The 23,093-nt window shown below is 38.8% G+C and overlaps 1 protein-coding gene across 5 annotated transcripts in view; it reads right to left on the bottom strand.

Annotated features, from left to right (window-relative positions):
• SH3KBP1 (SH3 domain containing kinase binding protein 1) overlaps positions 1 to 23,093 on the bottom strand; it is a 212,147-nt gene that overhangs the window by 76,642 nt on the left and 112,412 nt on the right. For 3 of the 5 annotated variants that reach the window (XM_064707594.1, XM_064707574.1, XM_064707603.1), the window contains 3 exons: positions 21,065 to 21,188; positions 15,703 to 15,777; positions 5,775 to 5,971 (listed from right to left, as the gene is read on the bottom strand). In XM_064707594.1, coding sequence (XP_064563664.1) covers positions 5,775 to 5,971; positions 15,703 to 15,777; positions 21,065 to 21,188 — 396 coding nt within the window. The remainder of the gene's footprint in view (positions 1 to 5,774; positions 5,972 to 15,702; positions 15,778 to 21,064; positions 21,189 to 23,093) is intronic. The other 2 variants (XM_064707585.1, XM_064707612.1) reach the window with 1 other exon arrangement.

Below are 23,093 nucleotides of genomic sequence, written 5' to 3'. Positions count from 1 at the left end.
AGATTTTATTGCTATTAATGAACATATCATATTGATTCAGGAACCAGTCCTCTTAAACTCATCAGACAGTAACTAAGCTAGCTGGCATGTCAGTACTGTCACCTTCTGAAGCATTTTCTCTGTACTGTTGAAACACGAGACAAAAGTTCCTAGAAATTCTGTTTACAGCTCCATCAGGTATCTGTGGAACTCAGGAAATCAGCTTTATTGTAAGCTACGTAAGCAAAGCATTTTGAGGTTTTTAGCAATTCTTCTTTTAGGATGCCATTGGGGTAAAAGGCCTGGTAATGGTACAACTGAAATTCAGAGATTTACAGTGACTTGCAAGCTAATGATCACCAGATGGACCCAGAGAACTTAAAACATATAGACTTTTATTGCCATCCTATTATGAAATAAAATTCCATTAGCTTGAACCTACACATCCTGTTTTTCTGACTGGAGCATCCTAAGATTTCCTAATCAAAACCATGACTGAAATAACAGTTTTCCTTCCAACAGAGCACTCCTCCAGGAGAACTCAGTCTGGCAGAAGCCCAGGGCTGTGCCCCAGGAGGACAGATCAGACCTTCCACGTTGCTTTCAGGAATAACTTGTACTATCAATATTTCTTACACTACTCTGCTTCTATTTTAAGATGTTCCTCGAGCAGCTTGAGTCAGAAACAGTTGAAAATACTTTCATGCATATGTTTGGTGTGTTTCTTTCAAATTTTTCCTGAATAAAGTCCAACTGTATACATGTAAAGTCTTGTGGCATGAACAACTAACTTGCAATTATTTAGAGTCAAATAGCTGCTTTAATAAAAAAAAAAAAAGCCTAATAAAACCTCACAGGCAGCCCAAACCCGTGTGTGAGTAACACAGTAACACACATCCTTTGTGTGTTCCACACCTTTCTGGCAATCCTTTGCCAAAAACAGTAGTGCAGGCTGATGTGTAAGCTGAACCATGTCATCGATACCTGCACAACTCTGTTCAGACAGCTTGAACATTTTAGAAACCAAAGTGGCAGAACATGAAAGCACAGAAAGGAAGGAAGCATACAGGAGATCAGGAGTCACCCTTCACTCACATTGCACAGTTCGGTGACTCAGCAGAGAGTCACTGTCAGCTGAAGATAGCGAATTTGTACCTCTCTTTAAACCTAATCTTGCATTTCCCATTCTATTCCCTTAGTACTAGGTCCTGCTTTGAGTCTGCCTCCCTAAAACAGGACAAGCTGCTTTTCAACTCTCCCCTGTCAATCTTAATTCCCCTACCTCTCCTTCTTATTCCTCCAGAATAGGGTAGTAAATAATTTAAACTATTTATTTATAATGTCCAGGCTGCCTCATGAACATCAGCCACCATTTGCAAACCTGTACTATTTTTTCACATAATGAAAGAAAAGCACAAATCCTGTTTCCATAAGGAATGGGAAGTTATACCAGCAAAGAAGAGAGACCCTGCTATAGGCAGCCCTGCTCTCAGGACAGCTGCAGAAGGGGTCAGGGCCCTTCTTCCCCTGCAGCTTTCCTCACAAGATGGCACCAGAATAAATGCTCAGGACAGTGATGCCAGACTGTAGCAGACAGAAGCTTCAAAGCAGAACATGAATGTGGCTTGAACAGATGAGTGCCTCCTCTGTTCCTACACGGAATCCGACAAACTGCTGATGCTGCCACGTCTGCTGCTGCCACTGCTGGTGGCTGTCTCTGAAGAAAGGGATGCCAGAAACCTGTGCTTTCAAGTGCAAAGTGCTGCACACACACTTGCTGCTCCCACTGTGTGCTCTCTGCCTCAGCAGGTGTTTTCCATAGTGTTGCTAGTCAGTACCAGGTGGTTTTGCTTGCATTCGTTTTTAATCTCAGGATTTTGAGCACTGACTCCAACATTTCTGTTAGGGCAGAAGCACTTCCAAAGGCATGGGAGAGGCAAAGCAAGTGGCTGTGGGCTGCAGACACACGTGGCACACACAGCCAGGGCTGGCCATGCACCATGGGTGCATCCTCAGCTGGCTCAGAAACACAGGAGTCTCCAACTTGTGTCTCTCAAAGACTTCTCTTTGAATGACAACTGAAAATTAAGGGTAAAAATGTTTCCTGCAAGCAGGCAGGCAGGCAGGCAGGCAGGCAGGAACTGTCAGAACAGGTGTGCAAAGACAGACTCTCAGCACAGTTTCTGGGTTCCCTGCTTGCTGGCTCAAAATAGAAACTCAGACCTTGCAGGCATTCAGTCTCAGAGTTTACAAATTTTTATCTTATTACAAAGGACAGGTAGACTTAATAATTGACAAGAGCTTCTAGTCCTTCTAGCCCTTGTGTCTACTTCCATTAGTTCTTCTCCATTTCTCCTATCCAAAACATACTGAATATATAAAAAAATAAAAACTCCTGTAGGAATTTAGTGCTTTGCAGTAAGGATCCCTAAAATCCACTTAACTAGATCTTACAAGTTGCTGACTCTGGAGCCATGAAAGCTTCCCCCTTTATATTAAATCATTACAGAGTCTGCAATACTCCCTGGGTTGATGGCTGTGTATATAATTTACACTAAGTTGTGGCAAACAGTACTGTGATCTCATCAAAGGATGTTCATGAAATCTAGCTCTAATCTAATCCACCATGGCTAGCCAACAATAAAAGTTTTGCCTGAAGAAAGTTACAAATACATCTCAAGTGGAAAATGTAAAAAATACTCAGTAGTCTCTTCTGAAGAAAGGACAGTTTTCAGAAAGATAAAAATAGCTTTTTAAGACATTTTATATTAATCTATCATGGTCTTTAGCATTTCCAAGCTGAAGCCTCAACTCACAAATCAAACCAATACAGTTAACTCAGACTAAGAAATGTATTGGTTGAAATAATTTTCCTGTACTTGTAGAGGTTTATTCTTAGATACAGGAGAGGAAAAAATGACAGCTTGTTAGAACAATGGAAGCACATACAGATTATATTGGAAGGAAGTCCAGCCTAGCAACAGAAGCTTTAGATAAGCTACTACAATATGAAAAAGGAAAAAAGAGAAGTAAGCATAAGCACCTGTTTAAATGTGTTTAAGCTGAGGTGAAATATGTGAGACAGGCACTTCTATTTGACCATAAATATTGTGCTGCTTCAAGAGTGTTACCCTGAATTTTCTCAGGACGCACAGCCTGTCTGCATAACATATTTCTTCTAAAAACTCATCTGTTGGTGAGTTTGACTATTACTGCACATGACCATGACTTCAGTCATGTCCACTATTGTAAATCAGTTCAGTTACATTTATCAGTAATGGAAATTTGTCAGAGCCAAGCCTCAGGCATCTGATTCTGCTTACACACTGCCAGTGGTCAACTTGTCAGCACCAACAGGCAATGAAATGGACTACAAAGCATAATAAGTATTTGATTCTTCTACTTCTCTAAAAGAGCAGAGCTCTGATAGTGCTGCTCAAACAAATCTCCCACAACTGCATCATTAACTTCCCTAGGATCATCTGCCTCTGTGATTTTAGAACAAATAACAGCTAAGCAATGAATTCTACACACCAATAAAACCAATGGGGTTTCACACAATTCCTCAGTATTGCTTTTTATTGAGAGTTTATTGATCACCTTAGAAGGCAAGGGTGATTTTACCCCACACTGTTGCCATTGAGCAAACACTTGAAGCACATTAAACTGCCTGGTGATTTACAGGAGACCCTAATGGCATCTGCTTCTGCTCAGATGGCAGCAAACCTTTCTGCCTTTGTGCTCCTGCCAATATTTGTGTAAAAGCCTTTTTAACACCCCAGTAATTCTGTGTGAAATATGATCAAAGCTTATGATTCATAAAATTGAAAACATATTAGAACACAAAGTGATAACACCAACAAAATAAGACCCTGCTGATTCCTCTGTAAATGGGACTGACATTTTACATGAGAAATATCATGTTATAAATAATCCCACATTATAAAATCCTCACAGTAGCCTACTGATGCTTTTTAAAAAACAACTGTTGTTAGGAAATATTTTAAATCAAAAAAGTTAAAATTATCATTACATCAACAATGTTTCATCAATAACTGTATAAGGAAGAAGCAACAGAAAGAGTTTTAGGGTCTCCAGACTTCAGAAAGCTTTAAAAATGTTAAAAGGGGGAATAGAAGAAAGCATTTTCACTCCTTCTTCAGAAGTTTACAAATTATTGAAAAACTAAGGGTACTTGCAAATGATAAATACACATAACAGGGCAAAGATCCTGTTAAATCTACATTTCTTGAGAAAAATATGCACGATTTGGAACTCTTCATGCATTGCTACACTTGGAACCAGTATGCAGAGCTTTCAGGCTGAATTGGACCTTGCTAATGATGGCCAATTTAATTCAGGATTCTCTTACACTCAGCATTAAATGGTAAAGAGCATGGTAATGACAAGGGAGGAATTTCTTGCAGTGGGGAAATAAGTGTTTAGGGAGGTTGATGGTCTGCAGTCCTGACAGATATCCTCTCTCTGCCTCATGTTTTGGTGCTGGCAGCAGGCAAAATCACAGTGCTGAAGCCTCTGAATGGCACCTCTCAAAGGTTAACCTAATCCTAGACAGGAAAAAAGCATCAACAGGAAAGAAGTGCTGCCTTTAGTTATCTACACATTGCAAACACAAATGATGGATTGTCTTTACAAAATGAAGCCATTATTTTCTACTAACTATGGCAATTTTAGGAGAATCTGAAGACATAGGAAGGAAGACCTGTGTTACAAGTTTCCTGAAAATTGCATATCCCATTTTTGGCTGGGTAAAAAACATGTTAGTTGTTTGTGCAAAACAAAGGTAAGACTTCACATAATTATAAAGTGGAGTAAGATTTTCCTTCAAGGAATGAGGGACACTTCATAAGGACTTTTCAACTACTTCAAATGAAAAGAGATGCTTCTGCAAAGCCCTACGTGTGAGTTAGGAAGTCCACCCAGAAACAGAAGGCAAATATGCTTTGAAGTCAGCAATGGTCAAGCAGTAATCAAGTCTAGGTTATCCTTTATTTAGATTATTCCCTACCCTCTTTATACTAAGGGAAAAATGGTCACCTGCAAAATATTAATCAAATGTCCCTCAGGGTAATTTAGTTCAAAAGTTTCCATATCTCTCTGCAGGACCTCCTCTTCTCCTGTACTACTGTAACTCAGGGTGGATATGGGAGTAGGTCCTGTGCTATAAATCAGATCACTGAAATTATCTAGGTTGAAATAAATCTTGCCAAAAAAGGCCAAAAAAGGTAATTGTTGTAGTGCGTGTTTCTACAGACAAGTGGACAAGCATGAATCAAAAGGTGAGAAGTTGCCACACCAGGTAATAAGAGCCCAGCAGCTCCCTAAAATCACCATGAGAGGTGACTGGGGGTGAAATAAAATGCATCCTGTAACTATGCCCATAGCAGAACTTGAGGCTGTGGAAGCCTCCTAATACTTGTCAGCACATCAGTAACTCTATGCAAATCTGAGTCTTCATTTAAAGGAAGGATTTCACAGACTTTTTTTTTTAAAGTTGTGACTTCATTGGAAACCATGGACTTCTTTGTTTGTTTTCCTAAAGAACATACTTGGGAGCAATTAATTTTTTTTTTTTTTTTTTATTTTATCATGCAGCTAACCTCACTGGAATCAATTTTCTGGTCTGAGGCAAAAAGAAGAAAAAGCAGAACCTTGTCTACAGAAAGATTAGGAAATGATGGCCATAAAGCTTCAAGTTATGGCCAGTGATGGATTTTAAAACTTTAAATGAAAACTTCTTTAAACCCAAGAGACAATTAAAGAAGGACACATACCTTATCTACTGGGAGGAAGTCGTTTTCAACTTCTATTGACCTTGGTCGTAGCTTTATGGGTTTGTCTTTGAAGATATCTCCAAAGCCAACACCTTTGACCTTTTTGGGTTGGATTGTCGTGCCTCCATTGGCTCCTTCTGATTTTGTACTGCAAGAGTCACCACCATCACTCTCAGAGCCTGTAGCATCTTTTAGGCCTGTGGAAAGGAGGGATGAAAGGTGTGAAACTCACTCTTTTAAGATCAGATTGTGAGTGGAAAATATCCCTCCCAGCATCCTCTAGAGGAAAATGAAACCACAAGAAACAGGTAGAGAAGATGCTCTCTGTGCCGTGCACTCATTTTGGCTTTGAAAAATGACTTTATTTCATCACATTGGTGTACTGGTTAGAAATTACACCAATCCACAAAATCACAAAACATGCATACTCCAGCATCAAAACTTCACAAATGAGGATGGTGATTCCTTGAGTACCAAGAAAATCCTCATTCCTCAGGCAAAACCTCTTTGCAAGAGACCTCAATAAAAGAGTTAAATTCAGCTGTAAGGCTCCTATTGTATAAAGCCACATAAAGCTAACAAGCAGTCAGATCAGGCATGCTGTACATTAAATCTGTGTGACTCAAGCCAATTATGCAATTAGTATCTAAAGCCATATTACCTAACTGGGAAATATAAAGCTGAAAGCTGTTCAAACAAATTTGCAATCAAATAAGCTGTATAATATGTTCCCTGCTGAAAATTAAACCTCTCTGCAGCATAGACAGCCTCATAAGAAAAGCACCCATGCACACTCTCCTCTAGGAATACAGCAGATCAAAATTGACATTCTGATTTGCATTACTTCTTTCAGTGAAGAGGAAAATTTACCTGCATTTATCTGAAAATATCTGCTGCTCGAATAACAGAGGCCACAGATGCAATAAGGTGATGTTTCAGCCACTTTACAGAAGGGTGCATCAGGTCAAACAGCCACAGGCAGCAAAAGAGACCCACTGAAGTTTCCTTCCCTAGACCGAAAACCACAGCAATTGCTGCTGCTACAGCATGAATTCTACCTAACAATAAGAAGCTCAAATCCTCACGTTTCCCTAACAAGCACTCATGATGTCACAGATGTGGATCTTGCAAGTCAAAGAAGAATTTCAAAAAAGCTTTTCTTCCTAATTACTTTTATATCAAGGCAAACAAAGAGATTGCAATTGATTTTCATCATGAAAGGCTGACAGTACAGGTGAACCACAGAAACCAAGTCCTGAGGCCTCCAGGTACATCTGCATGATCCAGCCCATGAGAGGCTCATCTGTTAAATGGGTTTCAAACCAGGGTGCTGCTAGGAAATGAATTCATGTCAGATCAGGACTTTCAGCCAAAACCGGAAAGCCATGATTTGCTGCCCTGACATTTTCCCTGACATGTACCTTTAACATGAAAGCAGTATAAAAGCAGAATTAGAGAAAGTTCCCAATTAGAAACAAATAGAAAGACTACAGACTAAACAAAACACTTTGGCCCTCTAGCCTCCTGAGTGGCTGCAGCAGCTATTGCAGAACATCAGTAACATTTCTATTTAATAAGGTATTCAGTTCAATTAACACTGAACAAGCTATTTGCTCCATAAGCTGAGCAGGATTACAATTTAAATGAATATTAAATAATTATATTACAATACTCTTCTTAAATATGCAAAAGCCTTGATTTCTTTATGTTTTATTTTTCCGAGATGGGCCTGAGAGAAAACCTCAAATCTGGTTAGTTATCATATTTATTATGGTAGCATGCCTACCATCAGAAAAGTAAATTCTGTGCACTACTTCTCTTCCAGACCTCAGGAAATCATTAACCAGAGAATTTAAGCATTGACTGTGATGCTGCTTGGAGCTCTGGAGGGCAGGAGAGGAGTGGTTATCTGCAGCAGAGCCACTGCACAGTGTTTCCAGCAGAGGCACTCGAAGATGCAAGGGTAAATTAAGGGTAAATTAAGCCAGACAGGTACAAATCTCCTTGGGCAGTGTGGCAAAGTCACTGCCCCTTTCTTGCTCCCTCCCCTTGCTCTGACCTGGGCAGTAAGTGAGGAAGCTGCAAGTTCTGCCCGCTGGGCCTTCTCCAGCTTTACAAATGATCAATAACTGGGGCTCTGGCTGAGACAGAAGGTAGAACCAACTTTATTTATCACTTCTAACTGCAAAGACAATGGTCAGCAATTGACTATGCTGAGTATAAAATCTCCACAACTCAAAAAACTCAAATTGTAGTGATTGTTGTCTTTTAGCTGAACAAAATCTCTTTATATGGAAAATTACCCTCTGGCAAAGGTTTCGACTGTCATCCTTGCCAAAATTTCAAACTATTCTGTGATGGAGGGAAAAAGCAGTGAAGATACCTCCCTCCAGAAGTAACTGATAAGAATCCACTGCCACTCCCTGAAATGAACAGAAAAGCTATCTTTAAAACAGGTTATTAAAATAGGTTCTCTGCATCCCTCATTGTGGAAGAAGATCTGAACTTTGGTCAATGGATGAAATTAAAATATGAAAGTAATTGTGAGAATTACTCAACAGGTCTCACATGGACTTCAGATCTTTGAAGTTCACATGAAAGAAAGACCAGAAACATCAAGGGGATCTAATAAGAATAAAGCTTTTGTTTGTTTCTGGGTCATCACTTGTTTCTCATTACAGCATTTTCAGCTTTTATGACCATTCTTCTGTGATGGATGAGACACCATGCTTTGTATCAGAACCTCACCTCAGGCCCACAACAGATTTCCTGAGCATCACCCATCTGTGCTTGATGATAATCCAAGAGTGGTTTGTTCTCTATACTGCCATAGAGCCGTCTCAGCATACAGTCCTCAAAATGAAAGCAACATAGGAAATAACAGCATTGCTTCTTTTTCTTTTTTGTCTTTTTTTTTTTTTTTTTTATGAGGACAGAATGGACTGAAGCTTGGCCTGACCAAAGTAAATTGCATTTGTGTGATCAGATACAAAGCTCCTTCAAAGTTAAAAAGAGTTCTTCCAGACCAACTGGGAAAATGACCTAATTTATTATTTTTGACTGACCCAAACTGAGAAGTTCTCTGTACTTCACTAAATAAATCAGTAAGAATAAAAGCCCTGCTTGTGCTCTTACCACAACATGATGGGGTCTAGAGACAAAGAGGACAAAAGAGAAGAACTGTATGCAGTGGAAACTGTAGAACAAATCAGATAAATTGAGGATCTGCAGTAATATTTAGAAAGAATAATGCATTGCTTGGGTACAGAACAGTCTTGTAGAAAATAATCTAACATGCTCTTACTATTAAAGGCATGCTCAGGAGACTCTCTCTTACCTTCCTGTCCAGGTACATGAGATACACTCTTCTGGTTTGGACAGATAAAATCTAGGAAGCAAGGATTTGGAACACTACGCCCATCCTTGCCTGATAAACTCTCTCCATTGCGTCTCTAATACATATATGTGTGTGTGTAAAACATAAATGTGTGTGTACATATGTGTATCAGTGTGTACCTATCAGCAATTCTCTTGATGCACCTGCAACCTGGCTCAGGTGATCTTTCCTCTTAAAACCAGAAAAATGTTGCTCTTTTGTTTGTGTTTTAGGTGGTTTTGGGGTTCTTTGTGTATTTTTTCATTCAGCTTTTCATGGAATTTTTTGCCACTATGCAAATAGCTTAGCTGTGTGGCAGAACACAGCTGGCTGGATAGTTTCTCCTAAAGATAAATGTAGCCCATGGACACAGCTGGGATCTAGGCAGGAACCTGAGTGACACAGACTGTCAGATTATGAAATTTTCTTCATGAAGAGCTACAGCTATCAGGGAGGTCAGGCTGCTAAGTGAACATTAAAAGCTGGAGAGACTTTCAGTGGTCACAGTCCCCTCTGTGCTGCCCATCACACCCACGCAGCCTGGGACAGCTGTGCTCTACCACAGACATGGAGTTGAGCACAAGGTGAGGCGGCAGCTCAGCAAACTGCTCTCCTCAGAAACACTGAGAACATCTTGCTCTTCTTGTCAGCCCATTAAGTCTTTCAAATAAAGCCAGTACAGGATAAAAGCTACAGCAGTCAGGCCTCTCACTATTTTTGCTGCTTTTTTTCTTTAAACAGAACTTCTCTAGAATCTGTCAGCTCGCTGTCAGTAGTTGGAGAGCTGACAAGGTAAGAACATAACATCAATAAGGTGCTCACTAACATGCTTACTATCACATCGGTCTTAATAACAGGAAAGTTTTTTAGAACTTTAATATTTCTCAGGCCATATTTCTCAAGTCTTTTGGTAGTGTCACTTCAAATTTCTGGATCTATAAGCAAAACTGTTATTCTTGGACCTTGATTTATTGTTGCTGAATCATCTGTAGCACCACAAGGTAGAGCTCAAATCTAAGCACTGGTTGCATTTTTCTAGTAAGTTCCTTGAAGTCTGAACAAAGGCACCATCATCAGCAAGGAGTTAAAATTCGCAGGTGCTGACTGTTCTCAGCTTTTGGATGGAATAAGATATGGGTCTATAGCTTTTTAAAAACACTCAGAATTTTGATTTCTTATTGATTCATTCTCCTTAAAAATGCAAACTCATTTAGTATTCATGAAGATTAAATTTTCTCAAAACTGTCTGGAGGAATTTTGCACTTCACACATTTTTCCTCTATGGGTATATAAATGAGATTAGCTTCCTCAAGACATTTCAAATACACCACACTCCTGCTATAGCAGTTACAGGTCTTTTGAGAGCAACATTCTGAAATGTACCAAAACAGATTAGCTCAAACAGGGATTAAAAAGAGACCACAACATCAGACTTAATTCAGAAACAGCCTCTCAGAGCTGTGCTGGCATCAAACCAGGATTCTAAATCAGAAAGATAGTTAGGGATGATAAAGGGCTGTGTAACTAAAGCTGTTAAAACGAAAATAAACAGCTGTGGTAAAATTAACTCCATTCAAAGCAGGAAACAAATTATTTCTAAATAGCTTAAAATGGCAGGGGAGAAAAGGAAATACATTCTAAGGTTACAGAGATTTCTATTTTGAGCTATTACTTGGCAATTTAATTTTTGTTCTTTATTCTGGATTGCTCTCTCTGCTGACAATTTATGGCCCTGGGCCACTGACACAGTAAAGGCCAGTGGTGTTCTGGCCCTCTCAGCACTTCTCAGCTTTGCTAAGCAAAGGCAGCTGTTCAGAGACACACACCTGAGACAATGCAAAGGATCTCCTGATCTGGTGTGGCAGCCAGAGAGAAACACTGCCAACTGTGTTTAATAGAACAAAGACATTTCTAAATGAAGCTTATTAGGTTTTTCTACTTTTATGGAAGGGAAGGAAAGCAAGGGGAAATATGCCTTTTCCTTCTATTTAGAGAATGACAGCATGGAACGCCCGGGTGACCAGTCTGAATGACAAAGGTGGTGAAATTATACATGGTAATTGCAGTAGATGAGACAGGAACTGTCCTTCTTCCTTTTCCTCACATACTGGTAAACACAGAACAAATACCCACATCCTATGAGGTATTACTCTTGAGCTTGCTTTCTATCAAAATCCTGTATTTTGTTGAAGCCATCCCCAACAACATTCCAGTGTCATAAAAAAATCAAAACCAGAAAATTAAATTGGATTCTAAATACTACTGCAAAAGAAAGACATGTTGATTCTGCTTATTTTAAGATTAATAAATTCATTCTTTCAAACACAAATTAATGCTTCTTTACCAAGAGTGATTATACTTATACAAATAACTGAGGCAGACTAGCTCAATATTAGTAATTATTCTCAGTCATTCCTTGAAAAAATGTAACTATGTTAGCTAAATATTTTGTCATTTGCTTACAATGTTCATTTTCCTTTGCATAACAGTTCTTGCCACATAAGAAATGCCCCAAGATTTCTATGCTTGCACAAGTGGCCATGCAAGGGGAAGGGGAGCAGTGCCTGCCCCATGTAGCAGCATGCATTGAGGGTGATGCAGCACAAGCATCTTCTTCAGCACAAGCACAGAGCCATCAGTACAGAACTTGGTGGCTTCCCCACCTCCCCAGCCACTTCCCCAAGAGCAAACAGGAACAATCATTCTTTTAGGAGCTCTGAAACTGTAGACAACCATTGTCCTCTTCATTTGGGGGCTGCTTTTGTCACCACCCTCACCAAGTACAGGCACGTTATCACACATGGAAGGAGAGATAAGCAGCCACAGGCAGCAGGGTTCTTCACCTGCCACTCACCAAGCAGGTCTTTTGTGAAACTCATGGAAAACCCAATCAACAGAAGGATTTCACATTTCACCCAGTCAACGTAAGTTTTCCACACACGGCCCCCAGTCCCGTGTCATCTGTACATTTGTTCTCCAGCAAACAGGATGCTAATTTTTAATCATGCAAATTTCCCTCCCCCAATTTTATAATTTTTCTCAATGTTACTTTTCATTGCAGCACCTGTGTATTTGATACAAGCTCTTTATTGCAAGAAAGTTGTAACAAGGTGAGGAGAAATACAAAGTTGTAACTGTCCTCTCTTCAGAACTGTTAAAATCCACATTTTGCTCATTCATTGAACTTTGCTCACATTCCAACACTCCTAAATGGGGTTTAGAATATCATAAATATATCAGCCATATTGATTTCTCGGAACTCTGACCAGCCATAATTCCTCAAGAATTAAGGAGAGGGAGACAAAAAAAAAGGGTAAAAAAAAGTGGTGGAACATTGGAAAACACAAAACACAATTGAGGTTACTCACGAATGTTTCTGTTTCAACGATCCTGATCTTCTTCCATTATATCTAATAGCTATTACTGACAGCATTGTGGATCCACATATAAGGAAAGAGAGGCAAATATTTGTCAAATCAAGCATTTTATCTGCACTGTTCCTCAGTTATTGCATCTTTGAAGAGAAAGAAAGCGAAGCAAGAAAGAGAAACTAAATCAGTAAAAATTAAAAAATTAGAAATCCAAGAAGCGTTGTTCGTGGAGGTGCAAGAAAGTTGCAGGATGAGAGAAAAGAGGGCTGTGATCAACAAAATTATAAGTTTTTTGTTGCTCTGTGTCTCTCTTCACCCAGCATATGCAGCAGCAAAGATTTTCTGACAGCAGGTTGATGAGCAGAATGCCAAAGGAGCTGGAATTGTTGCTGAGCAGAGCCTGGCACACCTCATGACCAAGAAAGCCATGTCAGCATATAAAGGCAAGGCTGGGTGTTTCTGCAGGAGATAACCTTGCATATTTCAGTGGAAGGTACCTCTAGAAGCAGCGACCAATTCAACAGCTATTACAGGCCTTGGTTAAGTAGGAAAATGCCTTTTAAACGCAGCAGTTGGAAAATGGCTTTCAAAATAAAAGTATTTAGCACTGAGCACTGAGCATGTGTTTGTGAAGTAAAAGCTCTAAGCTTAATTGCAAAGTTGAGCAACACTTCATGCAATGTGATACAGGTGAATCCAAGCATTGCCTAGGCATAACTAATCTAAAGTTATGAACTGACTCCAGCTTAATTTACACAGAAATCAGCAAGCTGAAATTAGAGCAGATATAAGTTGTTTTAACCAGACATTCCTAAATGAAATCAATTCTGTGGAATGTCTCCAAATGGTTTTCACTGGAGACATAAGCTCATGGATATTTGCCTAAAAATATGGACCATAGAGGAGACATGAAATGGAAGGAGCTGGCTGCACCACCATCAGCTTGTTCAGGAAGAGCATGATGAGTAAGTTTGCAGGGAGTGAGCTGTAAACAGATGGAGCAGGGAGAATCAGAGACCCTCCTTTTTGTCTGTTAGTTTAGGCAAGAGCATCTCTGATAGTGACAACACTGAAACCCTTGTTTTGTTTCAGACTTCCCCATTTGACCTGATTTTGTGTATTACCAATTCCTCAGTCCCAGTTCCAACTCAAAAAGCAAGAAACGGGCCATAAGTGTAGCTGGATATCTGGCCTTCTGAGATGCAGCTTTATGGAGAAAGTAACACACCTCTGCAGCATGAAAAAATATCCAAATCTCAATCAAATGCCAAGGGAGGTAGAACTGAACCTCCAGGTAAGCCAAGTCTAGGTAGTAAAAACAGATATATTTTATCAGCCTTAAAAGCAAAGTTTAGATGGGTGTTTGCCCAGAGCAATGTGAGACAATCTACTGTGGGTTAAGCTGTCTTCTTGCAGCTGGTTATCAAGCTTTCCTCCAGACACCCATCCAGTCCTGTACTCTGAAATCAGTTTGATGCAATTTCCTCTCTTTGACATGGCACAACAATGGGCCAGTATGATTAACAAGAAGAACTAAATGCAGAGCTCTGGCACAAAAGGTGACTGAATTCTTCCTGGCTTCAGTTCTTCTTACTTTAAATGACTTGAGAAGAGGGGAAGGATGATTTGGGCCTCAATGAGTAACAGGCTGGGCATGGAGAGCAGGCTTTTGGAAAACTTGGAAAGTAATGTTAGGGCAGCACTGCCCAGTAAGATTGTGAAATTAAAGGCTCCAAGCAGACCTTGAATCTGATTTGAAGCTTCATCTTTACGTCCGAAGTCAAGCATACTGGAAATGAACTTCATAAATCCTTATCATGCTTATCAGATGGGTGGATTAGAGGACATGAGGGTCTAAGAACTCTGCAAGAAGCATGAAACTTGAGTGGTTGATAAGCAGTCATGGAGATATAAGGTGAGAAGCAGCACAAAAATTTGAAGACCATCAGCCCCATGGTCTGCTCCAGCCAGAGCAAGGGCTTGGTTGGAGCTTGCAAAGAGCTGCAAAATAAATTCTGGTAGACAGGGAGATAATTTTCCACAAGGAAATACTCAGAGCTGCACACATTGACATAGATTTTTGATCAAAAAAAGGATCTGATTTGTTAAGAAAAGCAAAAAAAAAGGTGTAAGGGCAAATATCAGAATAGAATAATGTCTTAAACTGCTTTCATCCTTTGCTGTCAACATGCATAAGACAGAAGTCCCCAGAGGTAGAAGACCAAACACTCCCACCCACTAAGGAGGAGGAAGGGCAGCACAGCATGGATCCTCTCAAGAGAAAGCTCTCTGGGACAAAAGCAGATGCCAAAGCTAGCACAACATCCTGTTCACTGGAAGACAGAACTGAACATTTTGCACCTTAGGCACACCAAATGTGAATCTTCCAGCTAGATTTCTCTATGAGGAAACAGGTGGAAGGACAGATTTCTGTCTTCCTTGCTTCCTCTGTCTTGCATCTGATATAACCATTCTCTCTTTTTCTGTATTACCAGGGCAGTAAAAGAACATGAAAACAGGATGTGCCCTTCTTTTAAAAAGCAGAAGCCAAAAACCTGAACATGAAATGAAAAGAGCTTTATATCTTTTACTCTCCTTGGCAGAAAGAATGTATCAGCCAGAATGCTGTGAGTAATAACTGTCAAAGACAGAATGCCAAATGAAGAGCATGCAGTAAAAATAAATTTTAAAATCACCAAAAAAAGAAAATTTCAAACAAATCAAAATCCAAAATGTCCTTTAAGAAAAGCAAAGCATACTTTATGAGTTCAACAATCACAATGGAAACTTTACTTTTAGAACATATTGACTTTTAATTCAAAGATTAGTAGTGATTATCAACAGTCTTCTTGTTTCAGGGGGCGAAAGTGATGGGACTAAATGTTCTTAGATTCCAACCATAGCTGAGACCAAAACAAACAATGTAATTCACAATTTACTGTGGGCTTATACACAGACATTGTATGGACACAGAACACACACATGCACAGGAGGAACAGGTGCATTCTCATTGCATTAAGGCTGGGCAGTTCATCAGCAACAAACTGACTTCAGCTTACAGACAGATAATGCACGAGGAGTAGCCATAAGTGGGTAGCAGTGGCACAATTTACAAGTGTAGCTAAATCAAACAAGGTCAGAGGACTGAAGCCATTGCTGGATGATTTTGGAGCACACTCACTGTTATAACGTCTGTAGCTGTCAATCTTTGCCGGTGCCACTCTGTACAGAATTGTCCCTTCAAAGGCAGATTTTCCTGACAGCAGGCAAGAGAAGGAAAGACAAAAAAAAGGAGAAGGGGCAGGGTGGGGGTAAAGAGATCGAATGATGGTAAAAAGAAGGGAAAGGAAGAGGTTTTAATCTGTATTTTCAGTCACTGACATTTCAAAGCCTCATTAGCAAAATGACGAGAACATTAACAAACATATCTGATTGTACATGAAGTTAAAATATTCTTACTGCATGTATGTCAGATAATAGAATCTCATGATTTTGCTAAAGCTGTTATTTACAATGTCCAACAGAATGCATTCTTCTTAGGTTTGGTCTGTTGTCCATCAAGTTGTGAGACTTGCAAATAAAATTATTTGTCTGGTTTTTGCAGCCTTGCACAGGGAATGCTGAAAAAATATTATTACTGCAATGATGTACTCACAGTGGCTCAACATTCCTGCTGCAGATGTAGTGCACTTGAACAAGCACAGCTGACATCCAAACAGGGCAATGAAATACATCTCTTTAATGTACCAGGATCCTGTGAGCATCAGAAATACTGCATCTTTCCAAGATCACTTATTGGAAATATTTTGGACATGGGAACTGGTCTTAAACTGTGCTTAGTAGGAAGGATAGGACAGTAAAACCTGAATAAATCGTTTTTTCAGCTACAAGCTTCATCAGGTGTGACTTGGCATTGACATTAACAGAAGCAAAAATCTAAAATTAAGAGGAAAACCAGTAAAACTACAAAAAGCAAATCCGACTTCTCATCTAAGATACTTAAGATAACATTTTTATTACAAAATCCTTTTTTTTTTTTCATTGATAGTGAGATAGCTCATGCTCTGACATTTAGGACATGAAATTCAAGTGACGGTAAAGGCATGAGCAGCTGAAGTGTTTTGTGTGTCAGGTTAAAAAACCCAAGCAAGTCCAAGAATACACCAATGCCAGCATGTTCCAAATCCCCCCTAGGTATACCATCACAAAAATTGATGTCTTTGGTAAAATTTTATAGCAAAATAGACAGTATATGTGAATGGTCACAACACAGAATCACACCCAGTTTGGTACCAAAAATGTGTGGGGTTTTTTTTCTCCTGTATATCATTCTGTTGGACTTTCAGACAATACAAAACTATACATATTTACATATTATATTAAGCTAATTCTTAGTTTTGTTGCTGCGGTTTAATTAATAACAGAATGTTTCCATTGCCTAGTGTAATGTTTTATGTAATGAGGAAATAAAAATGCTAGAAATCCATCTTTACACTTTCTTTTTACAGGATACCATTAAAAGAGTGCTATTAAAACAGTCAAACATCAACCCACTGCTAAGGGAAACATAAGTTAAGTTTCATGACACTGTGGAGAGCCAGAGAGACAGTAATGGAAATCCAAAGTTTTAAGAACTCAAAACAGAGGAGGTTGCCTGACTGAAGCATCAGCTGATGAGTCTATCATCAGTTCTGCCTCCAGCAGCCAGGACTTTTCAGGGGTCATCACTAACAGGTTCCAAAAATAGCTGATAGATACCATGAGGCCCAGCTGTACCTTAGGAAATGCACATCAGAGACAGCAAGGTACAAAAGGCCACCTTTCAATGCTGTCATGACACTGCTGTGAACATACTAAATGCTTTTTGAAATAACCTCCTCAATGTGAAATTGTGATTATCTCAAACAGAATTTTTTTGACTACATGTCAACTTTTTGCTTCTCAACAGGCTGTATTGACAAGAAGTGGTATATTGAAAATAGTCTCAAAATAAATACTGTATCTCTGAGAAATATGGGAAATAATCTTATAATCCAAATATCTAATATAGTAATAAATTGATAAAGCATACTACCTGTTAATGTTGTAACAGCTGGCCCAAGAAAAGCAATATTTTCATTTAAGAGCATGCTTTAAAGAGCAAGGAATTATTGTTTACTCTAAGATCCTGTCTGTACTTACACTGCAAAATGCCTTTGAAGAGAAGAAATTTGGCAATCATCTTACAGCTGGGACAAATACTTTAAAATCAAAGAAACATCCCCCCAGATATTTTGATCTTGCAGTCTTGCTTTCCAGCCTGCTGAGCACACACCATGGAAAGGAGGCACAGGTTCCCAACCCTTTCCAAATAAGGTTCAAGCTAAGTCCCACAGTCAGGATTCAGAAACATTTGGCACTTCTAAAACTAGCCCCAGGCATTTTCAAAAAAGGAAATTTCTGCTCTGAACAAGCTTCTGAGGTTCGTCTATGGCAGAGCATGAAAAGAAACCAGGATAATTTCTTCTGGCTGTTTACTCTGATCTGCCATAAAATTTACATGGACACAACAAAACCAATAAAATCAGACTTTTTTTCTGTCCATTGGAGCTGGTGTAGATGGTAACAGAAGGACAGAGAAATATGGGGGTTTATTGACTTTATTCCTAAAAAGCCAAGTTATGTAATTTTTCTCTTCTGTATTTCTTTTTCTTTGAGTTCACCAAAATTACATTTGCCCTTCAAAAATTCTCTTTATAGATGGTCAGTAAAATGTGATTTAAAAATCAAGTTTAATTTAATTTAACCAAGACGTTAAATTTAATTGTTAACTTTAAAACATTCATGGGTTTGCACAGTGCCAGTTCTCCACATATCCTGTGCTATTTTCCCAGGTCTCACAGTAAATCTGCCAAGTATTACCTTATCCATTTTACAAGCTGGGCTGAACAGTTCAAGGCTGCTGCTCAAGATTGCAGAGCCAGACCCCAATCCTTTCTGGGCTCCTCTGAAAGCTGAGCAGAACCTCAGTCTGGGTCTGAGCCCAGGGTCAGACTGAGCCCAGGGTCTGAGCTCAGTGCCTGGGTACAGCCCCTCACAAAAGTGCCAACCTCATAACCCAGAATTCATATTCAGGGATTCCACCTTGCAAAGTCCTGTGATACAGACACACTCAAAGTTCCCAGAGAAACAAAAAGGAATTACTGCAGATTTAAGGTGCTGTCACATCCTGTCATCCATGGAGGAAGGAGATGACCTGGAGGTGTGAATACACACCTTTCATCTCTCTTTCTGAGTGTAACCTATAGCATTTCAGCTGTGCTACTGGCCTGATGGCCAAATCTTTCAGGGTTTACTTGTTTATTTTTTTAAATATATTTTCAGACTGAATGAGATTATCATTCCTATTCAGTTGTGTAAACTTGTTCAAATTTTTGCAGTCTCATTACAGGGATTTTCAAATCCAGATATTCAGTGTGCCTGAATAGAGCCTCATGAAGCACTATGTGTTGGAGAGCAACAGCTGTATCAATCACATCAATCAATACAGAAAAAATTGAATTTATATATATTTCCCATAATTCTCCTAGGGGAATGCAATTCTTAAATTTATAGTTTTACTTGAAGAAAAAATAAATTAAAAAACATTAAAATCCCCATAACAATCTCAGCATTCCTTGAGTCACTGTCTCTCTCTCAGGAGGTTTACAGTGTTCTTTTGATTTATAGGTATATCTAACACTTCCTCAGATAGCCACAAAGCAAATACAAGAAAGTAGGAAATCCATCTCCCACCTACAGTTACTTTCAATTTATTTAAAGATGCAAAAACAATAATTGTGTTACTGTTGTCTTCTCCACAAAGGTATCACAGGGTGGGGTTGCACTGACAGAACCAGCACACAAACCCAAGTCTGAACAAAGCACGGACCATAATGGACATCAAGAGTTAATGCTTTGTGGTTGCTTTTGCACACTCCAATGTATGTTTTTGTTTAAAGCCATTTTTAGGATGCCTATTATGAAGTATATATCACTAAATTACCTGAAAAGAAAGAATACTCATTCATTCATATAGAAAACATTGGGGTATTCCATTCTGAACATTATCACCTACCTTGTTCACTTATATAGTGCCAAACACTACAGACTCCAGAGTTGAAACTACTCTACACAATTAGTTCTTCCAAGACTCACTGTGTTTATAATTAATTAACATAATTAATGAGATCATATAAGATTATAGAAAGCAGTTTGCAATCTCACTGAAACATGCACCTTCACTTAATGGCCTTTCTCCCTCTCCATCACATAAAAATTTTAAAGTTTAAAATATGTTAATTCCAGTCTGAAGGAATGTTACATTTAAATATCTTGAACTGCACTGACCACCTACTGGTGTAGGTCACCAGTACACATTCACACATGAAAATGTACTCTATTACAAAAAAAGATAAAATATTTCCATAATTGCAAATGTCAGGGCTTTCAGGATCTTATTTTTGTGCTATGGAATAAGGGTGAAAAATTTGCCTTAAGTGGAAAAATAAGGAAAATAGAAAAAAGTGTTATAATTTTCTACCTTTTATTGACAGAGTAAGCTATAAAGGTTTTGGTAAATTTCAGCTGAAATCAGCTCACAAGGATCTTGGTAGTCCTTTGACTTCTGTTTATTCAGAGATCTCAGGAGAATGCTACATAGCAATGAACATCTGCAGTGCTAAAAATAGGAAGACCTTGGCAAGTATTGTGGAATTAGCCTGAAATATGCAAATAGAATTGGCTTCTTTTTTTTTTTTTCTCTGAAAAGTCAGATTTGATCACTGAATTAGGAAAAAATAAAGGTAATAGCTGCTTGAAGAACATAAAAAACATGAGGACCAACAGCTTTCTATTTCATGTAACAGCACACTTTTGGTTCAGGTTATTCTCCATGAGAAGTTATAAATAGGACAACCCACTCCCATGCTTATACTATTGCAAACTTAGTTACCAAACATGCTTTTCACCTGCAGCAGTACTGGCCCACTGTAAATGAGAGAACAAAGTCCATGTCCCAGTTCTGGCCCCTTTCCCTTTGGCTGCTGGGGCAGTGGGTGTCGGAGCTGATAGAAACATGCTCAGCACCTGGAGGGAAAAAGTGCTGCATGTCCCACACCAGCAATTATCAATCCTTCATCTACTGGAGTTGTTACAGAAAGCATGGCACTTTAATCCCTCCACTTTAAATAAGCCGCTTTGTACTTTCCACTTCTAAGGACAAAAATTCCCTTGTCACTGATTCTGAAATACAAATGCAGTCACCATCATTGCCTTCTCTCTCCTCTTGGTCTGCTGTGGCTCAGCAAGGCTTACACAGCTCAGAGAGCACTGACAATGCTGCAACTCAGGTAGCACTGCAGGTATACATAAAACATCATCTTCTGGCCCTTTCAGCATGAATTAAGAACATGGCATTCAAAAACACTTCCCAGTAAGAGATAAGAATGTGCTATCCTATCAATGTGTTATGAGCTAAAGACACAAACATACATACAGTACATCAATAATAAAGTTTTCCTTACTTGACTTTAGTTGCTCCTCCTGTGCTATTCCAACATCATCAGAATCAGAGAGCTCCTTTATGAAGTTGGAAGGAAACATGCCAGTCTTCCCATTGAGTATACCTTCCCACCAGCCCTCTTCCACCTGCACAGAGACAAAAAAAAATGGGGTTTTTACATAAGCAACACTTTACTGAGCACCATTATATACACTCAATAAATGACAGTAATAGTCATGAATAGTTTATATTAATTAATTTCAGGTATAAGGAGCACATGGCATGGGCTCCAAGCCAGAACACCTCTCCTTTTTTCTTCATAAGTGAAAACAAGAGAGATGCATGAACCCATCTGTAAATGTCAGCAGTGCTGACAGCAGTCAGAAGCACAGATGAGCATTAAATAAAAGGATAAAAGAGCAACTAGCGAGCACATGGTATCTCTACAATTTCAACTTTTATGGATATCCATTCAATCAGTAAATTTTCAGTGCACACCGTATGGCTATTCAAGACCATCTTAGTGGATGTGATTTGCAGATTCTGTTTGAATTCCCTAAGTAATTAATGGTGAAAGAGAAACACCTAAAAAGGGCTACTCAGAGAATCTAATTTAATTATCTTAATATAATGAAAATATTCCTGCCTTCCCCATCAAAATCAGAAATTTTGTATTTTAGAAATTCAGAATGCTGCTACATCACTCATGTGTAAATGTAAGAAACCTGTGGAGAACAAAGACCACTACTAATGCATATTTGACTTGAAATTTACAAAGAGGTACTGAAATACATAATAATACTGATAGTGTCAGGAGGAGGAAGGACACTACCTAGCCAAAACCCAAGAGAAAATATCACTTTAAAATTGCAAACTCCCTCCTCCATAACCCATTTAGGATTAAATGGTGGTGTCAGGCAGTGAAATGACAGCCCTTAGAAATGCCTTTAGGTTATAATGGCACTGCAAGACACGACTGATTATATGCATCTGCTAAACACATTCTTGATAGATAAATGTTTTTCATCTGTCAGACACTGTCCCTTCACTAAAAAATATGACAGGAGAGGACAGTGTAGGTCTGTGACACATCAGTCTCCAATAATGGTTGACTCATATCTTTTCTGCCTACCTTCTCCCCAGTTATGAAAAGAGAAAGTTAACTTTATTGTTAAAAAAACAACCCCACACTTTAAATGAACCTAGCTAATTATCACAGAAAAAAGTCTGTGAAAAGTCTTTTCACTTATCTTGTGTGAAAAGACTTGAGTCCTTAGGAAAGAAATCTCACAATAATACAACTAAATATTGCCTCAAAATATAGAGGAATGTGTGCATTTTTCTCAATTTAGCTACATGAGACATTTTAGTCAAAAAAACCCCACATTTCTTGATCTCATTAATAGAATTTTTGTTTTAATATGAAAGTAGTTCAGACCAGACTTTCATTTAATTTCAGTACTTGTCCCTGGCAAAACTTCCTGTCCCTCAATGCCTCAGTAGCACTGGTGAGCTCCAGCACATTTCTGGGAATTATCTTGTTCTTACTATCCTGCTGCTGCTTGAGAAGATAGAATGTGCACATATCACTCAATCCCTTCAGTGAGGTGCAGGTTTTTACATCACAGTATGAGAGTCTCTAAAAGGTAATATTTACCTTCTTCTCTCCAGACTAATAAAAAGCAATATGGAAAACTGAAACTGCATGATACACAGCACTCAGACTCTACAAATTATATCTCTAAAGACCATCTGATAAAAATGTTATATTCCATATAAAATTTTATTGTTATATAGAAAATACACAAAATGGCCAAGACTCTTTGAGCTATAAAATAATTCAATTTTTCTAATGTAGTATTCCCATGTGGCTATATTGATTAGAGCTAAATATTAAACCATAACTGCATTAGCTGATTGACCAGAAGATTAATGAGAGGATTTACACAGTTCCCAAGATCCCTGCTTTGCAAGATGCTGAGATTACTTGACAAATAACGTGACCAATATCATTCAGTTCCATGTTTTCCTCAAGTAATTTTCACTTGCTT

Source organism: Zonotrichia leucophrys, chromosome 1 (assembly GCF_028769735.1).
Source record: "Zonotrichia leucophrys gambelii isolate GWCS_2022_RI chromosome 1, RI_Zleu_2.0, whole genome shotgun sequence".
Lineage (NCBI taxonomy): Eukaryota > Metazoa > Chordata > Aves > Passeriformes > Passerellidae > Zonotrichia > Zonotrichia leucophrys.
Note: the sequence above shows the minus strand (reverse complement) of the source record. Positions and strands in the feature narration are given on the sequence as shown.